General features: G+C 36.7%; 1 protein-coding gene across 4 annotated transcripts in view; it reads left to right on the plus strand.

Annotated features, from left to right (window-relative positions):
• Nucleotides 1-23,408, plus strand: part of SLC25A21 (solute carrier family 25 member 21) — a 473,454-nt gene that overhangs the window by 265,489 nt on the left and 184,557 nt on the right. For all 4 annotated transcript variants that reach the window (XM_055309283.1, XM_055309284.1, XM_055309285.1 and 1 more), the window contains exon 2: nt 22,780-22,828. In XM_055309283.1, the coding sequence (XP_055165258.1) occupies nt 22,780-22,828 (49 nt within the window). The remainder of the gene's footprint in view (nt 1-22,779; nt 22,829-23,408) is intronic.

The following is a 23,408-nucleotide window of genomic DNA, read 5'->3' on the forward strand; positions in this document are numbered from 1 at the left end:
TAACTTCCTTTAAAACATGCTTATCTAATATAATCTCTATCACCAGTAATTTTTCTTTTTCACATTAGAGTTCACTCTGTTGTATCTGAAATTGTGTCCTCAATGAAAAAAATAGAACTATAAAATAATATTTTTCATATGTCACTGTGCCCTAAAAATGGTGGTGAGGTGGGGTGCTGAGACTGTGAGCTTGGGATTTTTATTTAAAAGACAACAAGTACACATTAATATAGCTTGCTACAATATGCAGCCATGAATATAAAACTGATCTACAAGCAGAAGAATCATGTCAGGATATTGGTATTTGGGGTTGTGTCCTAGTCCCTCTTCTCATTTTCAGATTCACCCTGGATGGTGTCATCCCAGCCCATGGCTTCAAGGGCCATCCACATGTGCATAGCTCGTAAATGTGTGTCATCTCATTTACCATTCACCACGTCCCTAACTGGACTTGCTATCTCCTCTGACCTGTTCTTCAGTGCATAATACCACCATCCATCATCCTGAGGTCTCATATATCTCTCCCCCTCCCTTATTTCTAACATCCATTTAAATCTTTTCTTCACTTCCCAAATGTCCCTCAAGCCCTCTATTTCTTTCCTTTTGGGTTATAGCATGACCCAATGTTGCCTGCATTAGCCAAGAGCCTTTTTCCTGGCACCCCTGCCTCTATGCAAACCATCATCCTGACCCTAATCCTTTTCATTGTAGTCTAATGCCAAAAAGCAAATAAATTTATTACATTAGTCACTCTCCCTCTTAAATATTTTTGTTGGCTTCTCATGTTCCTTGGGATAAATTTAATGCTCCTTAACACAGATGAAGATCCTCCAGTATCTAGCTATATCCTATATAATTCTCCATCCCTGTCTCACAGTGTCCCTACTCCAAGCTCTATTCTGTACTATCCAGAATTGTCTCTGCTATCCACATATGGCTATTTAGATTTAGTTTAATTAAAAGTAAATAAAAACAAAATAATCATTTATTTGGTCATAGTAGCCACATTTCATGTGCTCAGTAGCCACATGAGGCTAGTAGCTACCATATTGGATAGCACAGATTATAAAATATTTCCATAATTGCAGAAAGTTTTATTGGATAGTACTGTGCTGAAATCCTTTCATTTCCTACAACTTTGCCTTCTCTCATTCATACCCTTTTTTATTCTTTTTCTGGAATGCTTTCTAATCCTTCTTTCCTCCCATCAATGCATTGTGCTTCCCTATCATCATTTGATTGACTCTATTTTTTAGAGTATAAATGGGGAAAAGGTACAAAAAGTTCCCTTATACCTTCCACTCCTACACACACACACACACACACACACACACACACACACACAAATACCTCCTATTATCAACATCACCTACCAGAGCAGTACATTTATTCAACTGATGAACTAACATTGATGCATCATTAACACCCAAAGTCCATAGTGTATATTAGGGTTCACTCTCAGTGATGTACATTCTATGAGTTATAACAAATGTATAATGACATGTATCCATCATTTTTGTATCACAAGGAATATTTTCACTGCCCCAGAAGTTTTCTCTGCCTCATCATCACTTTTTATTTTTATTTATTTATTTATTTATTTATTTATTTATTTATTTATTTATTCATTCATTCATTCATTCATTCATTTTAAAGATTTTATTTATTTATTCATGAGAGACACAGAGAGAAAGAGAGAGAGAGGCAGAGACACAGGCAGAGGGAGAAGCAGGCTCCATGCAGGGAGCCTGATGTGGGACTCAGTCCCAGCACTGCGGGATCACACCCTGGGCCAAAGGCAGGCGCTAAACTGCTGAGCCACCTGGGGATCCCCACTGTCATTTTTTACATATCATTCTGCTTCCCTGAAATTCACTCTCCCAGTCATATCTTGTCTATCCTTCAATAACAAATCAAATCCAGATTAGACTGCTAAGTTTTCTTATATGTCTCTCCTCTGAAGTTGAATATAAAGTTACTAGTACTTTTTAAAATGAAGAATAAATCACAATTTATTCACTCAATTGAATATTGCCTTTTTAACTAGTAGCTTATTTCAGGGCACTGCCTTAATTGAAATATTTTTTTGATACCATTCTTGGAATTCTCTTCAGAAATAATTTGTCTTATATAAAATAATTAATTTCATTCTATGTGGCAATATTTCTTTTGCTGTCAGTCTCTGTATTCACCATTCTTGGTTCCACTTGGTGCTCAGTTCTTTCCAGAAAGTGAATCTGTCTTCAAAATTACAACTTTTGGTTTTTAAATATTATATACCACAGGTTCAAGGAAATCCCATACAGTTCAAAAATGTTTTAAACCATGGCAATACCTTTTTAATGTTTGTACACAGTGAAATGTGTACTCAATTTTTTTTTCTTTTGATTTAAATATAAATCTTTTTTTTTTTAATTTATGATAGTCACACAGAGAGAGAGAGAGAGGCAGAGACACAGGCAGAGGGAGAAGCAGGCTCCATGCACCGGGAGCCCGACATGGGATTTGATCCCGGGTCTCCAGGATCGCGCCCTGGGTCAAAGGCAGGCGCCAAACCGCTGTGCCACCCAGGGATCCCTAAATATAAATCTTAACAGGATTCTCTCAGAGGCTGGGTTTTGGGGGAGGTTTTTTTTTTTTCTTAGATGTCTCTAGGACTTTTCAAGTATTTAGAATGGACACATATTGCCTCCAAAATTAGAAAAACTTATTAACTGTTTTACTGGAATTATTTAGATTTTAATAACATTTTAAAAATAGAACAATTACAAATTTTAAAGAAGTCAAATAGAGGACATTACATGATTATTTTTAGCTCATTTTCTCTCAAATCATAGAATAGGTATTTCATTTCACCTCTCAAATGCTACCTTTCATAATCTGATTATGATCTACCTCCACCTCTTTATAACAAACCACTTTATTTTCACTGTGGGAAAAGACTCCGTGCTTGACAGTGGAATTCCCAGGTGACTTCTACCTGTCCCAGGTATTTCCACTTTTGTGTCTTCTTCTTCTACCTCACTTACTCTTGCCTAAGTCACACCCTGAACCACCTCACTTACTCTTGCCTAAGTCACACCCTTCCTCCCATTTTTAAAGAAATTCATATATAATTTGAGACATATCCATTTCTCAGGTTTAGCGACAGTTCAGGACCAAGGGACAAGGTCACAGAGATTATAGACTGTTGAATGTGTGACAAGGTGGCTCGTAAAGAATCTGGTCAGATGTCCTTCATTTGCCTTTAATTAACTGCAGCTGCTTTTTATGTTGTGAGCTGATCTTTGATCTGCTTTCCCCTTCAGACCTCTGTGCACAAGGTAGTTAAAAACAAACTAGGAGGCCAATTTTAAAGACAAAAAAGAAAAAGAAAGGAAAATCCCTTTGGGGTAATCAAGTGACAGTTGAAGCAGCCATAAGCTCTTAGCTTTATTCATTAGAGAACTTTAAACGTGTCAAGAAATAAAATAATGTCCCTGCTGTTAGATCAGCCTCGACAATGAAGATTACAACAGCTTTGGGATGCATGAGTGGGCAAACTTTTTGTGAAAACAAGTTTATTGAGGAGCATTTTACTATTGTGGCACAGAATCTAGCTTACACAGTTTCATAGCAAGATTATTGGTTCAATATGTATCGAGAAAGTTGGCCCTCTAAGAATGGCAGATTTACAGTGCAACCTTGCTCTAACCCAAATGGCCCCTGCAATTAGGTTTAGAAAAACTTCCTAGAGGCCATAGTACTCAAATGGATAGCCCCATTACACCACATCACTTTTGCTGAAACATTTACGATAGTACATGATCCAGCATAGAGTTTAGTTTGGTAATGACTGTATAAATCTTGAAATCTTTCACAAGTCTATATAATTGATATAGAGTTCTTTAAATCAAAATTCTACTGTCAGTATCAACATTGTTTTAAAAAAAATAGACCATTCCTTAGAGCAAATAATATTGGACCAGAGTTTAAGAACTGTTTTGAAAGGCAGTCCATTATAATTGTATCTAGCTGGGTTTCCTGGTAACATTTTTTTCTTCTTTATTGTAATCCATAGCAGCCTACTCATTAGTTGGGGGCCCGTAATAACAAAACAGGATATTTTATTCAAAAAGGAGAACATCAAGGATTTCCCAATCCTTAGTTTTTCACCATGCATTTTTAAAAATTTTTTATTTAAATTCTATTTAAGTAACATACTGCACTACTAATTTCAGGGGTAGAATTTAGTGATTCATCAACTGCATGTAACACCCATTGCTCATTACATCATGTATCCTCCTTCACCCCCGTCATCCAGTTACCCCATCCTCCCACCCACCTCCCCTCTAGCAACTCTCAGTTTGTTTCCTACAGTTAAGAGTTTCTTATGGTTTGCCTCCACCTCTGTTTTCATCTTACTTTATTTTCCCTCCCTTCCTTTATGTTCACCTGTTTTGTCTTAAATTCCACATATTAGTAAAAGCATATGGTACTTGTCTTTCTCAGACTGACTTATTTCACTTAGCATAATACCCTGTAGTTCTTTAAATGGCAAGATTTTATTCCTTTTGATGGCTGAGTAATATTCCATTGTGTATATATTCCACATCTTCTTTATCCATTTATCTGTCAACTTACCATGCATTTTTAATTTTCATAATGGCTCTTCCTCCTTGTAAGTTCCAGATAAAAGTCAGCCTTATGAAATATCTTGTAACTTATTAAATTTAAGGGAAACAAACATCTTCCTATATTTCACAATTTTCTTATCCTTAAAACTGACATTTTTGCTCAGGTCAAAATTAAGAGGCTCTTTGAGTTGCTGATTCATTTCAAGTTCTCCCAAATGATATGTTGGCAGTCCATTTATTTCTTCATTCTTTTTGATTTGTGCAAGCTCAAATTATGAGTCAGGGTCATGACTTTCTATTTGCTAAACTTATGGGTCTTCCCTAATCACATCACTTGCCTCTTTCTTGGATCTTGTTATCATCCCATGGGTCTTGTCCTTCAATATTCCTGTTGGAGGATGTTCTTTCAAAGGGTAAGAATTTGCTTAAATAGAAAGAGCAATGTCTGTGGAAAATATAGATACTTTCTCTTTATTGCCTAAAAGTGTATTCTAAATATTCTATATTTGAAGTTTGAAAGAAGTGTCTAAGAAGAAAAAGAAGGGGAAGTGACACCTTAATTTGATATATCTTTAAAGCAGACTGATTATATCCAGTTAAGATTTAGAATTCACATCTACAGGTTAAGGATACTCATGTGACCAAAAGAGGGAAGCAGAAGGGCCAGATTTACTTATGGGGTGCAAGGGGCACATGCACCTGTGCTCAGCTGCAGCTTGCTCTTGTCTTCCAGAAAGGTGATTTAGGGATGCCAGATATTTCAGTTTTTAAAGTAACCTAAAATCTATTTTTTATGTGAAATCTCCTGATTTCTAAATGTTGACAACCAATTCATTTTTGAAAAAACACTATGTGAACTGAACAAAACACATCTGTAGACTATTTTCTGGGGATAGTGCCTCAATCTTCTTTTCAATGCTTACTGCTTGGGCAAGCTATGACATGGTTTTCGAAAAGTAGATACAAGATTTTGAGTTCCTTGTGGATGACACTGTGTAATCAGAACTGTTCACACAAACTGATAAAAAAAAATAATGGCAGCAAGGTTAGGAATAGCAAATGCTTCAACAGAGAGGACTTAACAATCTTTCACACTCTATTTAAATGGGTCCTCAGAACAATCCTTTAGGGCCAGTAGGACCATTATTTTGATTCTCGCTTTATAGGGAAAGAAATTGTATCTTGGAGAGTGTGGTTCCTGATGATTTTATGAACATGGAATCTTTGAAGAAATTGTTGAAAGTCATGTATTTCTCTTGCCATAAAAATGAACAATGAATGAACATACTTAGGTTATAATTTCTAGGAACTCGTAGACACCTTCCTCTTTCCAAAGTCCAACACAAGTTAAGAACTCCTGGAATAAGTAAATCTGTGTAACTTGATACAGAACTCAAACTGAGATTTCCAGAGAAGTCTGTGTGCATGTGTGTGTGTGTGTGTGTGTGTTTCTACTACATGATGCTTCCCCTCCTTAGAGAAAGGAATGGTTGAGACAGCAGCCATCAGAGTAGAGTCTTCTCAGGCTGAAGAGTCATCTGCTATCCCACCTGTACCACAACCACTAGGATGGCTGGCTGGACTCTGAGATGAGGCTGGAACTGGGGAGGATGACCTCAGGAGGGCAGCTGGAACCCTCATCCCAACAGCCTCTGGAAAACTTCTCAGGGTTATCTGAGAAACCTCTGTGTTACAAATAGTAATAGCAGCAAGAAGAGTAGCCACTGTTTATCCCAAGCTTATAATACGTCAGGCACCGTGTTAAGTGCTGAAGTCAGTACAGTTTTTACCTCCATCACACAGATAAGGAAATTGCTAAACCCAGATTATCATTCTGACTTTGCATCCAACACTGTTAACCACTCTGTTATTCTGCTTTTCATTCTGAGGTGAGCATATGGGAGAGATGGACATCCAGAGGAGGATCCTTTAGTCTATCATTGTTCTTAAGATATTTTTTAAAAAAGATTATAATAGTACAGAAATTCCCAAAAATTCAATTGATTTTTCTTCTAAGACACAATGATTTTTTTTTCCAGGTAGCATGGTTTAAAAAAAAAATACCATGTATCTAAGAAGGTAAAGGAAAACCTAATCATACCCAGTTTAATGGAAATCTTTATATGTATCAACCATTACCAAACCTATTACCCTGCCAAAATCAGTGATAATCTGTGTAATCTTCCATGTCCTTTACAGGCCAGACATGCCAGATTTATCTACAACCCAACTGAGTATTCAATATTTCCAGATATTTTGGGAAATAATACATTATGGATTTGATTTCTTCACTTTTCATGCATAGTGTTATATGCGTCATGTAAAATGTATTACCTGCCAAATTAAAATGAGCAGATGCCAAACATGAGCAGCTTCCGCAAGATACAGAGTTAATCATACTTTTATGTGGAAAACTCCAGTACTCAAGAATATATCCCCTTAACAGAAGTGTATAACTTGTAATGAGTTATGTAAACCCGTTGTTAAATGGATAATCATGGAGTTCATGGAACGAGAATAATGTTATTTATACACACAGTGTATGGAAGGCTAATTAGCTATTTGGATGATACTTGAAACTTAAGCTTCAAGTGAGCATCCAAAATGGAGATTTTGAATTTTAAAAAATATTTCAATGTTATTTGAATGATAGTAAATATAAATAGAAAAAAACTCTTTAGAGTCATTTCTACATAAAAAATCTTTATTTAGTTTAGAAATGGAATTTTACTTTAGGAATCCAGTTTAAGTACAGAAAACTCTCTGTCATCACTTGTTAAATCCAACTCCCTACTAGCAGCTACTTCTAGGACTCAAAAATAAAATAAAAATTGACATTTTATGGTTTCTTAAAGCCAGATAAGATTCTGAAAGACTGTAGTCTAATTGGTTTGTCTCAGTATTAAGTATATTTTATAAAATTCTATTTGCTTTAAAATGCACAATTCATATATAGTGTTTATGTTTATGAAATTAGCTGTCATCTAACATTATCAGGTAATAGTTTACCATAATTCAGGTAACCTCAAAATATATAATTATATTGCCTTTATCCCATATTAGTTGAAATTACTGATCCTATGTAATTATACCACTACTGTGAAAGTTTTGTCAGCTTTCACTTCATAATTTTTTTAACTTCTGCTCTTACTCCTTTGGATCATGTAAAAGATTGTCTCACTCTCAATTTTTTCCTGGGAAAAAGTGTGTGATGTGTCTTAAGCTTATCACAGATTCATTTCTAAATCTTGCAAATTAACATGTTTCCTTTCCTCTCATTGTTTCCTCTTCTTCCTCCTTTCTGCCCTACTGGTCCATGCCTCCTAAGTCCTTTGGATTTTTATCTCATGACCTAATGCCTTGAGCCTTTTTCCCCCCATGAGGCAATGTTTGCACACAGCTGTTCTGTAATATATAGCATATATTGGCTTGAGAATGGAAATTTCACTTCTGTAAAGTGGTTTGGGATACACTTTTGTGCAAGATGCTATGCCAAACTGAACTGTGGATTGTAACATGCAGCCAGTTACCTCTGTTTGCCCCTCCAGGAAACAGTTTACAGGTTTAATAATCATGATGCCCTATTGCAATGGCTTCCAGAGTTATTATGTAAATCTTTCAAGCAGGGATTATGTCTTCCCTATTTCTGCACACCTTTCCTGATACAATAAATATTTTATAAATGACGAGTTTAGGTGAGCCAAGGCCTTATCCACAAGTTAACATAACATCTCATGCAGTATATGTATATTTAAAACTTGAGCCATTTCATTTCCTTTCCAAGTTTGCTAATCTCACAGGAATATAGAATAACCAAACTATAAACTAGAGCTCCTAGTAGGAAAGTATTTTTTGAGATGAAGTGCAATTAATTAGTCCCAGTACCATTGTCATTGGATGGTTAGCAGTATAGAAAAGGAGTCAGTTAATTAGGATTAAAACTTAGTTATTAAGAGAAGGAAGCAGCAAGAGTATTGTTTAATTATTTCAAACCCAGTCTTATTTTTCAAATTACAAAGAAAAATGTGTTACAGAAATATTTAAAACTCTAAAATTCTCTTTTCTATAGCCCTTCATCCAAGGGTACACATGTGACTAAAGCCCAATCAGTCAAATGTCTATGACCTCCTGCCCACAGTGATGGGCCCAGGGATTCACAGGTGATCAAAATGAGGCCAATCAAAGCCTTACCAGGGATTTTTCTGTTGTTGCCAGCAGAGAAGAGTTCTGCTTGCCTCTTGCATCTTAAATATTACTGGTTAGGAAGGCGGGGGGGCTCTCTCAGGCAGTACTCCTCTCTGTGTTAGGAAATCTCTGTAGCAAGAGTGAATCAAGACAAGCAGAGACAAGCAGATGAGAGAAAGGGAGATAAAGTCTTGAAGCCAAGCATCCCTGCCATTTCCATCTTTTCAATTATGAGCCAAGAAATGCCCCTTTTGTGTTTAAACTGATTTGTATTGAATTTTGTCTCAAACAACCAAAGGAGCCCTGACAAATTATTTTTCTTGGAATTGACTTCCTACACGAATAAGAAAGCATTGTTTCTCTTCCACAAATTCCTCTAGCTTTTCAGTGGTACAGTAAAATAGAAAACATGGAATATGTGTTCATTCTGGGAAACACCATCTTAAAACACCAACAGCTCCTTTTAGGAGTGTCTTTCAAGGTTTGTGAAACAAAAAATGAATAAATTAAACTCTGCAATGAAAGAAACAATATTGTTTCACTTTCTAGACAGTGGCATTTTAGACTTTTTGCTCATTTTAATGATTGTGTTATGGTCCAACTTGAACCATACCTTCCACATCAAGTTTTAACATTCTTTTCTTAAATTCAGTTTTCAGCTACTGGTGCTTCAAAATCCATTCTAAAGCAAGAAAATCCTTAGGGATAGCTTAGTGAACCCAGTGAAACTTCATAGCCCCGGTCTCAGCACACTTCCTGATGTCATTCTTCTTCTTTTTGAGAGAGAGGGGAATTCTCTTTCCTCCTTGGTGATAGGTGGAATTTAATTCAGAAAAGTTACCATTGGGATGCCTGGATGGCTTAGTGGTTAAGTGTCTGTCTTCGTCCCAGGGCGTGATCCTGGAGTTTTGGGATCAAGTCCCACATTGGGCTCCCTACATGGAGCCTGCTTCTTCTCTCTCTGCCTATGTCTCTACCTCTCTTTCTCTGTGTCTCTCATGAATAAATAAAATCTCTTAAAAAAAAGAAAAGTTACCATTTGTGAATTCATAATATAGTTAACAACTGTGTGATGGCACTACTTGATTTGGGATTTGGATGAGTCAGACCTATAAAATCAGAAAAAAACTGATACTGTTAGAGGGGAAGAGGGTGGGGATTGGACAAAATAGGTGAAAGGGAGTGGGAGATACAGGTTTCCAGTTATGGAATGAATAAATCAGAGAGATAAAAGGCACAACATAAAGAATATATCCAATGATATTGTAAGAGTGATGTACTGAGACTGATGGTAGCTACACTTGTGATGAAGGTAACATAATGTATAAACTTGTTGAATCACATGTTGTACACCCAAAACAAATGTAACATTTTGTATCAACTATACTTAAAAACACTATCCATTAGTTAAGTCTAGTCCTTGAGTGAATATAGAAATCACACTTCTCCTATGAAGTTATCAACAGAGTATAAAGTCTGAAAAATAGGTAATATTAATTTACCTTTTTTATGGATTGACAATGCCATTGGCAACATTATGCATATTCATCTATGTTTTCAGACTTTGTAGACACCCGTAGAATTCCAGGGTAAATTTTCATGGCTTTAATATCCATCTACCAAGGGATCCTTCTAATGAGGATAAATTTTAAGTATGAGTGCTTTCGCTAGAAAAGATGACAAAGTCTTTTAAAACATGTGATCCGTTAATTACTGTCTAAGCTTTCCTCCGAATACTAATATGAATGTGTCTGTGTTTGATAATATTATAGATTCAAAATCTTCCAAAGTGGTTGTGTTTTTATTCTTAAATAACTCATCTTTGGAAGAGTGTATTTTTTTTAAGATTTTATTTATTCATGAGAGACACAGAGATAGAGGCAGAGACATAGGCAGAGGGAAAAGCAGGCTCCATGCAGTGAACCTGATGCAGAGTCCTGGGACTCTGGGATCACGCCCTGAGGCGTGACACTCAACACTGAGCCACCCAAGCATCCCGGAAGAGTGTATTTTTTGGATAATTATTTTATTTAGTGTTTCGATTTTTTTTTTTTTTGCATTTGTATGTGTTGTACATTGGCCATTAAATGTATTAGCTTTCTAAGGTGCACACGTTCTGGTGATTGTCAGATCTTCATTTAATATTTGTCAAATCATAATCTCAAAGGAACCTTGAATATCAAATCAAAACAAAGAGAATATCTACTGAATATAGCTGAAGGAATGGAGAATGTGCTATCCATGTGTAGCTGTTCTTCACATACTTGATATTACTCAATTATGGGATCAAAGTTTTGTTCATTCATCATTTTTATTCAATATATAGATGATGTATCATATTTTGTGCTAGACACTGGGAATACAAGGAAAAAAAAACCAAACTTTAGTTGGGCTTAAGAATGGGATTTAGTAGATATCTTAATATTAACTCCATCGTTTATCTTTCCAACTTTCTCTTCTAGTATCCTGACTCCAACAAGACCAACAGGGCACTGCTCTTACTACCATATCCTCTCCCCATGATGTCGTCACTTCCCTCCTTCCTAGCTTAAATCCCATGGCTAACCATTACAATCACTTCTTGGCACACATTCTTTCCCTTGCCCTTTCTCACTTCATATTCATTTGGCAAAACTTCATCTTGGTTAAATCTTTCTCTTCCTGCACCCACACAGCTGAATGTGGCTACAAAAAAGACACTTTATATTCACAACTGTTGGCCTCAAGTGGACCTCAATGCTACCCAGTAATGATAATACGTTTTCTTGGTCCATCCTTTCCTTCATTCCCCTAGATGACTACTAAACATCTTTTATCTAGTCTTTCAATGTCCCTTCCTTATTCTCACTCTCAGTTGACGACCTTGCTTCTTATTCTGAAAAAATGGAAGCAAGCAGAAGAGAACTAGCAACTAGAACTATGCTGGAAAAACTATGTATAATAGGAACTCAAAAAAATATTTTGTGAATAAAAACCCTCCTAGATGTGTACCTGTTCCATATATTTAATGTACAGTAGCAAAGAGATATCTCATAGTGCTCATTGGGATGGATGCCAAGTAGGTAAATATTGTTTCTAGTGAGTTAGTGGTTTAAGAATCGTAACCAAAATCAAACATTAATTATTATTTAATGTTTCTATGACTAGTTATATATCCAGTGCTGTTACAACTATATCTTTGTTATATGAAATCTATTTGCCTTTGTGTTTATGTAATGTCTTACGCATTAGTATCCAAATATTGTTTTTTATTGGTACTTAATTTTATATGAAGTATAATCAATTTAATTTTTGCAAGTTTTTCATGTGGAAACAAAGATCAGTTGAATTTGTATTTAGTAGAAATCCTGTGTGATAAAACTGTATAAATGCCACATAGCTGAACGAGGAGGTATTTTCTTAAAGATTTTATTTATTTTATTTGAGAGAGAGTGTGTGTGTGCAAAAGCAAGGGGTAGGGGCAAAGGGAGAGGGAAAAGCAGACTCCCAGCTGAGCAGGGAGACTGATGCAAGGCTCAATCCCAGGACCCCAAGATCATGACCTGAGCCAAAGACAGACACAAGTGACTGAGCCACCCAGGCGTCCCAAGGAATTCTGAAACTGAGTCAACTTTCTTCTTCTTCTTTTTTTTCCTCACAAGCCAAACCTTGATAAAGAATGTGGTATATGGAATTCACCTAAAATGTAAATTCAGGAAGCTGACTCAGTAATCTGGAGTTCATGGGAGCATGGCACAGAGGCTGGTATGAAGTAAGAGTTTAAAAATAAGAATTGTGTAGCTGTGGTACTACTAGATCATTCAGCAAATATACAGTTAAGAACTAACACCTAAAGGCAAGTATTTAAGGCAGTGTGAGTTATTAAATGCAGGAAACTTGGCTGTATGTTAATTAAACCAATGGTAGCAAATATTTTAAGTCATAAGTCTTTTACTCTGTCAAGATGAATATTATGATTGCAAGAACTAACACTAATTAGAACAAGGAGAAAAACATTGTAACTTCATCCTGCTCTTTCTTTGATGGTAATTGGTGTTTGTGACTTATAGATAAGAAAGAACTAGCTACTTGTGAACTAAAAATCTGAATTCCTCTCTTAGCAAGATGCTGTGTATTTGTCTGAGCCTTTCTTCCTATTTCTAGACTTGTATCCAATGACCAAGGATGAAACTGGCTTTGTAGCCACATTTCCTCTTCTCTTTTTAAGGTGCTCATACTCTTGGAAGAGGGCAGAGGAAGGAAGCTGTTTTCTTGAGAAATGGAAGACTTGCTCTCATTACTACATCTCTGTGTGAAGCATGAGACATCTGCATGAAAGCATAAAATCATAGGTGTGGTTGGTAGTTTGGTTGATTTTTCTTGGATAGCAATACTTAAGAATTTCTTTAAAATTCAAATGCAGGAACATAATTATTCTTATTCAATTGTGGTGAACAGAGAATATAAGCCAAAGATTACATTTATGTCACCTTTGGAAATCTGTGACAAACAGAACTACTGGGAATTAAAGCCTTTCCATATATGGTACATCAAAAACTATTTGAACCTAATAGTTTAGATATCAGAATCTGTGGTTCAATTTGGGCAGTGTTGTTATGGCAAATGTTTAATAATGACTCTCTGGAAAACAAAAAAATGAAAACTAATTTGTAGGCTTTGCCATTTCTCTTAGTGTAAATACTCCCAGCATGGCCAATTTTAAACTACTGATATGATGCCACTGAATGTAAAGTTGGGAAGGGAAGCATGCTCTCTGGCCTGTAAGAGCCAGCTTCAGTATGTGACTGGAGTGGGAGTGGGGGTGGGGGTAAACAGGGAAGAATTGAATTCTGTTCCTGACACTGGTGACAAATAGAGAGCTCCTTTCCAGGTAATTCAATGAAAGAAGAAGGAAAACCAATACTGTAGAGGTTGGGTAAGAAAGAAGAAATCCTGAGGCAGAACAGAATATTTTTGTCCTTCTAGTTGATTGAGAAGCAGGAAGAAAACAGAATCACCAGAACTGGGCAGGTGTTCTATGGAGTGTAACTAAGCAGGCTGTCCTTCCCCCATGCCACAGAGTCCCAACCTCTTTTTCAACAGCCGGTCTACATTTTCATACACTTCTAATGCTGAAATGCTAGTCAGCTTGAATTTTTGTAACTTTAGATAAACAAAATGCAATGCAACGCAAACTTCCTCTGAAAATAAATATATGTATATACATACACATATATATATTCACTCACGTATAATCTGTAAAACAAGCGATAACTCTATTTCCCTCTCTTTTATTCACATTTCCTTCTCCTTAAAGGCATTTAATACACTTCTGAAAGTATCTTCCCCTTTGCCAACTTAATCCACAGCTTATTTTTCCCTGGTGTTTCTCTTTGCATTACCAATTGTGTTAAGGACCATATATAACACTTAGCTTTCCATAAAAGACCAAAATATCTGAAAATTGGTCCACTTACCTGAGTGCACTTGGAGCTTGCTTGGAGTCTAATATAGATTTCAATATAACAAAAAGGAAAAAGAAAAGAATAATTTCCTTTGAGTTAAAACACCAATTTATAAAGATGTTACATTGAACTGAAATTGAGTTTTGTTTTTTTTTTTAAGATTTATTTATTCATGAGAGACACAGGGAGAGAGAATGGCAGAGACACAGGTAGAGGGAGAAACTGGCTCCATGCAGGGAGCCTGACCTGGGACTCAATCCCAGGTCTCCAGGATCACACCCTGGGCTGAAGGTGGCGCTAAACCGCTGAGCCACCCGGGCTGCCCTGAAATTGAGTTTAAAAAGTTAATATAAAAACTTTTTTTACAAGTGAGATTCTCACTAGTTTCATAATTTTGAGTCTTTTTCTGCATGTGTGTATGATAAAAACTCAGTTATTCTTCAGCTCTGCCTCAACTTTTTTTCCTCCTTTGTACATGCTGTATCTACTATGATTTCTAGACTGTAATGTATGCATATGTTATGCCTCAAAATATATTTTTCTAAGTTCTTAGGTCAATTAGATAATAAACTCTATATGAACAAGGGATATGCACCAAGGAAATTATTGTACTTCCTTTAGATACATGCTAACAGCCACTGCTTAATGTTAGCTTCTTTAGAAAAATACATGCTAACAGTAAACTTCTATGAAAATATTCACTTCACATTTTTCAAGGAGGGCTGTGGCTTGCCCAAAAGCATAACTTTTAACAACATCTTTCAAACTTGCCAAATCACATTGCATATTTGGCCAATTCAGTGTGCAGAATATTAATTTACTGTGCCACAAAGGTAGTACGCCTTAACTGTTATTAGGGAAAGTATAATATATTTGATTTCCCTTTATGAGTCTCACATTGCTTATAATTCAGTAGGGCTACCACATTTTCTGGGCAGGCTATCAAATAGGATGTTGTAATGATTTGCTTGACTAGTAGAGTAGATGAAAAAATATCAGTTCTGTCTGTAGCAGTTCTATTTTTGAATTTCAAATTTGCACAATTTGAAACCATTTATTCCTCTGTGGTTCTCTTTTAAAAATAAAAAGATTCCTTTCTATGTTAAAGAGTTAAATATGTTACACAAAATCATTTAGGGTAATGATTAGATTAGGGTGAAATTGGAAGAACAAAAGAGAAGTCTTAGATTTAATTTTAAAATGCCAAGGAAGGGGCTATAGTTCAATGTGAAGAGTTTGGTATTGATAAAAGGAAAACATAAATTTTACTTGTAACTGACATCTTGGGGACACTTGAGGCCTCAATTTTTGTCTGCACTGCTATTCCATTGCAATTCACAGAGATGTTGAGATTTGGCTTTACAAACTGTTACTAAAATTACCTTTGGAATAATTCAGTTCTACTTAGAAGGATACATGTGGACTCAGAACCTATCAGTAGGGACACACTGGGGCGGCTCAGCAGTTGAGCATCTGCCTTTGGCTCAGGACATGATCCCGGGGTTCAGGGATCAAGTCCTGCATTGGGCTCCTTGCAGGGAGCCTGCTTCTGTCTATGTCTCTCTGTCTCTCTCTCTGTGTCTTTCATGAATGAATAAATAAAATCTTTAAAAAAAGAACCTATCAGTAGCCTTCCTATTTTATTCTTTAAAAAAAGAACCTATCAGTAGCCTTCCTATTTCAATAGCCTTCCTATTTTAAACAGTATCATGGATTCCTTGAATGTCTGAGTGAGTTCTCATTCTATACACTAAGTTCTTAAAACTTTATTTTCTATATATCACTAAAAAGGAATCTTATTGTAGCAGGTTTATTCTTTTATGCGGTTTGGTTTCTTTTTTCAACAGATATTTATTGAGCAACTTCTTTTTTTATATAAATTTATTTTTTATTGTTGTTCAATTTGCCAACATATAGAATAACACCCATTTATTGAGCAACTTCTAAGTATTAGGCATGTTCTGGGTACTTAGTTCCTATCAGTGGACAATAAAGGCAAAGATCTCTGCCCTGGTAAAGCTTATATTCTACTGAAAGAGACAAACAGAAAACAGTAAATGTAATAAGTAAGTACATAATGTATTATATTAGAAGTTGATACATCCTATGAAAAAAGACAAAAACCGAGCTGCATGAAGCATTTCATCAGTGCTGGGGTAAGGAAGGACAGGCCTCTATGTTAGAGTGGTCAGCATTACTAACTGACCATACAAAGCTAGTTGGCCAAGGAGAGATTAGGGGAAGAGCATTCTAGGCAAAGGGAATAGGTAGTACAAAGGCCAAAAACTAAAGTAGTCCTGGCAAGTTTGGGAAATAGTGAAGAAGCCAGTGTGGCTAGAGTGAAATGAGGGAAAGAGTAGTAAGAGAATTGTTGAGAAAAGGAGTGCAGACAAGGATTGCATATGGCTTTTCTCTGGGTGAAACAGGGAGCCATTGCTAAGCAGAGAAATGGCATGAAAGGATTTCCACTTTAAAAGGATCACTCAGGCTGCTGTGTGAAAACAGATGCAAAAGGTCAAAGGTGGATGGAGGGAGACCTGTTAATGAGGTGCTGCAGTTAATCAGTTGAGAGATGATGATCATGACTTGGACCAGAGTGGATGCAGTAGAAGAAGTGAGAGAAGGTAGAAGCCTGGATATATTTGAAAGAGAGCCAAAAGGATTTCCAGATAGGTAGGAATAGGGTTTTTGAGAGAAAGAGGAGTCCAGGGTGAGTCTAAGGTTGAACAGGTTGGTTTTTGTTTTGTTTTGTTTTGTTTTGTTTTCTTTGATTAGGAGTGGAGAGGAAGGGGGAACAGAGTCCAGTTTTAGGCATGTGAATTTTGCCATGCTTTTTAGGTATCCAAACACAGGTGCCAAATAGGCAAATAGATATTTATGTCTGATTTTGAAAGAGAAGTCTGGACTGAAAATGTAAATTGATAAGTTGTTAACAGCTGTCCTGGACAGTGAGGTGACTTTGGACATGAAAGGCACACAAAACTCACCAACAAGGCAGAAGTAGTCTCTAACATTGTGGAGATCTGATCTTTCTACCTCCAGGCATTCATGTTGGAGGCAATGTCTCTTTCTTTTAAACTAGTGCTATTTGGGGGATGCCTAGGTGGCTCAGCAGTTGAGTGCCTGCCTTTGGCCCAGGAGTGTGATCCTGGAGTCCCGGGATCGAGTCCCACATCGGGCTCCCTGCATGGAGCCTGCTTCTCCCTCTGCCTTTGTCTCTGCATCTCCCTCTCTCTCTGTCTCCCATGAATAAATAAATAAAAATCTTTTAAAAAATTAAATGCAAAGGGTAACAACGTCAAAATTTTATAAACAAACAAACAAACAAACTACTGCTATTTGGGTTTTCTGCTATTGTACCTGAACCTGAACCTAACTGATATGAATGCCCTTTGCTGTGCTCCCACAGTACCCTCAACTTGTGTTAATACATGTAGCACTACAACTGTCTGTTTTCTTGCCTAAAAGCTCCATGAGGACAGAGACTCCACCTGCCTTTGTGTCCCATCACTTTGCATAATGGCTGTCATGCAACTCAGTAAACTCAATGAAAATTTGTTGAATAAATGAATTAAAGCTTCTTAGGGTTACTGCCATGCCATCGTGTCAGCTAATTCTCAAGATAAACTGAACTGGCAACTACTTATTCTGCATTTATTTCATTGGTTTGAGTATTATGCAAATAAGCAAGTAAGGACAAGAAATATTGGTAAAAAAAATTATATGAAATAAAATACAATAAGTACTTGAATACAGAATTGCAATATTGTTAATCACAATACTCAGATGTCCAGCTGCTATGTAAAAGTGAGAAGGCAACCAATCAATCAACACCTTATTGATTAGCAAATGATTCTTGAGGGCTGTATGCATGCAGGGTATTGTGCTAGGTGCTGGGGACATACCGTGAAACACCATCAATGGTGCCTGAAAGGCTGATGGATTTCAAAGGTGGGCACAGATAAGACACATTAAGAAGGGCCTTACAGGTAAATGGAAGACATTAGCAACTCAGTTTCTGGGGGTCACATCTAGGCCTATGGCAACATGATTCATCTTATTCTACTTCTATGGTTATCTCCATAAATAACAATCAGGAGTTAAGATGTCAGAGGAGTGGAGGACCCTACATTTCTCTGTTCCCTCAAATACAGCTAGTTATTAAACGCTTCTGAACACCTGTAGAATCAGTCAGCAATCTGAAAAAAGAAATGCAGCATTTCTACAAATAGAAAAGTGGCTGCTTTTTGGAAGGTAGGTGCAGAGACTTAAATATGGGGTGATATATCAGATTGTATAATTAAAACGTTTAGAAGTCTGCTACAGTTGGGGACATCTTTGGCTTAAAGATGCTCAGGGGGTGAAGTGTGGTGGAATCCCAAGTGGGGCAGTGTGGTCTCAGGATCCCAGGGGTCACAAGAAGAATGGGATGCTGAGTGCAGCAGAGTTCCCAGTAGGGAACCTTAACATCCCACTTGCAGCAATGGATAGATCATCTAAGCAGAAGATCAACAAGGAAAGAAGGGCTTTGAATTGACACACTGGACCAGATGGACTTCACATATATTCATAACATTTCATCCTAAAGTAACAATACACATTCTTCTTGAGCACACATGGAACATTCTCCACAATAGATCATATACTGGGTCACAAATCAGATCTCAACCAGTACAAAAAGACTGAGATTATTCCATGCACATTTTCAGACCATAATGAAACCTGAAGTCAACCACAAGAAAAAATTTGGAAAGACCACAAATACATGGAGGTTAAAGAACATCCTACTAAAGAATGATGAGTCAACCAGGAAATTAAAGAAGAATTTTAAAAATACACAGAAGCAAATGAAAATGAAAACACTACACTTCAGAATTTTTGGGATACAGCAAAAGTGATCCTAAGAGGGAAATATATTGCAATACAGGCCTTTCTCAAGAAACAAGAAAAGTCTCAAATGCACAACCTAACATTATACCTAAAGGAGCTGGAAAAGAATAGCAAACAAAGCCTAAATTCAACAGGAGAAGAAAAATAATAAAGATTAGGGCAGAAATCAATGATATAGAAATTTTAAAAAGCAGTAGAACAGATCAATGAAACTAGAAGGTGATTCTTTGAAAGAATTAATAGAATAAAAAAACCTCTAGCCAGACTTATCAAAAAGAAAAGAGAAAGGACCAAAATGAATAAAATCATGAATGAAAGAGGTAAGATCACAACTAAGACCAAAGAGCTATTTTTTATTTTAATATCTTTCACTGGCTTCTCATGGCCTATGGGATAAACTACAAGTGCCTGAGCATGAGTCTGACCCTGACCTCTATATATGCATACAACCTCATCTCTTGGTGTGTCCTGCCTTCAACCCTCAGCTACTGCAATGTTTACCTTGTTCTTTCTTCTTTCCTTCTCTTTGTGTGCAGTGTCTCCTCCATGCCTCCATGAATGATGCTCATTCTGTCCTCTTTTGTCCCTGAGTCCCTTTTCCATACCTCACCCAACTCCAGGCTTGATCAGGGTACTCTCTCTGCTGTTCCGATAAACTCTGAACATTACATCTCCTCCCATGCATTATTGTTTGTTCTTTGTGTCTCTTCTCCTCACTAGACTCTCCTCAATACTAGACACATAAAAAAGACAACCAATGTAAGTCTGTTGGGTAAAATGAATGTTTGGGCCATACTAGAGGTTAGAAAATCATCTTAAGTAACCAGAAAACTATAATCATCTAATATAGTTATCTACTTACTACCAGAAATGCCCACTAGCAAATAGGAAAGTAGAACAATTTTGCAAATAGGTATATATAAATGTGAACAGATTCTTCATATTCTGCTATTAGTTTTAATAAATTGTTGGAATTGTTAGTTCTTGTGGTAAATTTTTTCAGGAATATGCCAACTGGGGCTACTTAGTGTTTAATATTTTCTTATTTCCTAATTCCATGTTAGGGGGAGAAACTGTGTACTTGCTTCAGTAAATTGCTCTGAGTGCCTTATTCCTTTATGTTCACGACATGCACATAAGTGCACTTAGTAGGGATCCCTGAGTGGTTCAATCAATTAAGCAGCCAGCACTTGATTTCAGCTCAGGTCATGATCTCAGGGTCCTGGGATCAAGCCACACGTGGGGCTCCATACTCAGTGGGAGTCTGTTCCTCTCCTTCTCCTTTTGCCTCCCCTCATCCATGCTCTCTTTCTGAGATAAATAAATTCATCTTAAAAAAATAAGTACACTTAATAGATACTTCTTGCAGTGCTTGGTAAAAATGTTATTTTACAAGTCTGAGTTTCCAGGGTTAATCTTATTTATGGGATTAGTGCTTTATCCTCTTGTAGCTAATATAATGAAGTTTAAATTAGAACTATAAGTAAAACATATAGGGGCACCTGGGTGAGTCAGTCAGTTAAGCATCTGACTCTTGATTTCAGCTCAGGTCATGATCTTAGGGTTGTGAGATCAAGTCCTGCTTGAGAGTCTCTCTCTCTTCCTCTCCCTCCGCCCTCTGCTCCTCCTCCTTTCTCTCTAAATAAATAAATAAATAAATAAATAAATAAATAAATCATATATATAAAAATCATATTCAAGAATAAAGAAATAAATATAGAATATGAGACCCTAAAGGTCCTCTAGACCACATAACTTCTTCCCTTTAGAGATAAGGAACTGAGTGCCCAGGGGTAAATTATCATTCCCTGAGGCATCAGGATAAGACCTCTGGTCATCTGATTCTTACTTCAAGGTGAATGTGAATTTTAAAGCTAGAGGAAGTGTATTGAGACCTGACTAGTTTCTTTTTTCTTTCTTTTTTTTTTTTAAGATTTTATTTATTTATTCATGAGAGAGAGAGAGAGACAAGCAGAGGGACAAGCAGGCTCCCTGCTGGGAGCCTGATGCCGGACTAGATCCCAGGACCCCAGGATCATGCCCTGAGCCCAAGGCAGATGCTCAATCACTGAGCCACCCAGGCATCCCTAGACTTGACTAGTTTCAAGAAAGAAACTCGCCCACACCATCTTGGGTAAAGAGCTCATTCCTGAAGTTAAAGCAGTGCCCAGAGCTTTGCCATTGTGCCTGGCGATCACTGTTGCCTCTGCTGTCCTATGCCTTGCTCCTCCCGTCTCTAGGCAATGAGACCGATTGGGCCGGTGATTTGGTTGCCAACCACTAAGGAGCATTCCTTCTGGGAAAGCTGTTTAATATTAGATCCTCTTAGTTTTAGTCAAAGTAAGAATGTTTTAGGTCAATACATAAGGCTTTGTAAACCATATAGCAAGCTTAAGCAGGAAGAATTTTCTAAACTTCTGTGGAAGGAAAGCAGGATTTCAGGTAGGTGTAGGACTTTTGTGCTTCCTGGACCTTCCCAGAATGGGGAGTAAACATTTGGATGTATAGATATGGAATGGGAAAGGTGAACTAAATCACAGTGAAGCTCAAATTGAGTTAGTTTGCAAATGAAGAGTGGTAAATGTGCCCTTAGGAAACTGCCGAAAAATACTATGGCTTTTGGGCAAATCAATTAACACTATCAACCTCTGTTTGCTTATCTTTGAGTAAAGATGACAATAATACATACTTATCTTGCCTATTGTTGTGCATACCAGTGATAATGTATGGTAAATTACCATCACTATATAGGGGTTACAGGTAAGGTAACTGTTATTACTACTACAATACTCTAACTACTACTACTGTAATTATTTTTACTACCACTAATACATAAAACTACTTTTACTGCTACTATTGTTATATGATAGTAGTTAGTAATTGAGCGGTCTTCTCTGCTCAGTTAGACAACAGGAGGTGGGCTTTACAATTGATTTGCAAGAAAGTATAAAAATTCTTTATTGATGTGCAATGGTTAAGATCAGGGGCTTTATGAGGCCACAACATACTCCTTAGCTGTGAGATGTTAGACAAGTTATTTAATCTTGTGTGCCTCAATTATCTCATCTGTAAAATGAGGATAATAATACTTCCTATCACAACAAGCTCTTGTGAGGATTAAACAAGATAATCTAAGTACTTTTAGAATATTGTCCAGCATGCCATGAACATTTAATACACATTCCCTATTGGGCTATTAATGTATTAAATGTGCATTGGATCTTCATAGCTACCTAATGAGATAACAGGCATCATTATCTTTATTTGATATTTACTGAGATTGAAGCTATGATTTGTGAGGGCAGTGGCAGAGGTGCCAAAAGAGTTTCTCTCCCTTCTTTCCTTTCCTCTCTTCCTTTGACATATATTTATTTATTGTACTTGGATGGTACAGAATCATAACTGCCTTAGATGACTAGAATTTCGGACATCTGATTCCTTTTTCATTTTCTTCCTCCTACAGCCCCACCTCCATGCTTACTTACACTCTTGTCTTTTGCTACTAGTCTCTAGCTACTAGCTGTCATTTCCAAAGCCCCAAGTTTTCATTTGAATCTTCATGCTTGAGAAATCAATGGGGTCAAGGAAACAAGAACCAGTGTTTACATAAGTGTTTATTGGACTTCTCTTTATCATTTTTTCAGGTCTTGTAGAAATTTGCCTGATGCACCCCCTCGATGTGGTGAAAACCAGGTAAGGTTCTGCATGAACAAGTTTTATTGACTTTGGCTGATGTCCAAATTAAGATCTGTCAGAACACTAAATGCTAGAACTTGTCCTAGGCAAGGTAGCTTCTCCCGATAATGGCATTTATATTTACTTCTTAAAGAAAATACTATTTGACAGATAAAATGTGAACAGGGAAAAGCATTTTTGGATAGAGGTTGTCTAAAGGTATATGATATTTTACTGCCTTCACATGACAACCATAAGGTATGATTTATGGTTAAGCTGGTAAGTGAAGTAAATTTATCATAATGATGCAAAAACTAAACCTTAGTGAATTATGACAGCAGGCTTTCATTTGGCATTGCCTGTAACAGATTGCTATTTAATAGTCAGCATTTTGGTGAGAGACTCCAAAATTTCAAGTTAACTTCTCAAATGGTGCTTAAAGAATTTGTTCCTACAACCGTTTGCCAATGCAAAATGCAATATTTCTAGGAAAGTGGATTTGCTCTTAAGGGGTGACACAAATCAGGACAATGTACTACATCTATTTACCAAGTAACAAAAAATCATGTGGGTTTTAATATGATCTGGAGAACTTTTT

The sequence above is a fragment of the Nyctereutes procyonoides genome, unplaced genomic scaffold, assembly GCF_905146905.1.
Source record: "Nyctereutes procyonoides isolate TBG_1078 unplaced genomic scaffold, NYPRO_anot_genome, whole genome shotgun sequence".
Classification (NCBI taxonomy): Eukaryota; Metazoa; Chordata; class Mammalia; order Carnivora; family Canidae; genus Nyctereutes; species Nyctereutes procyonoides.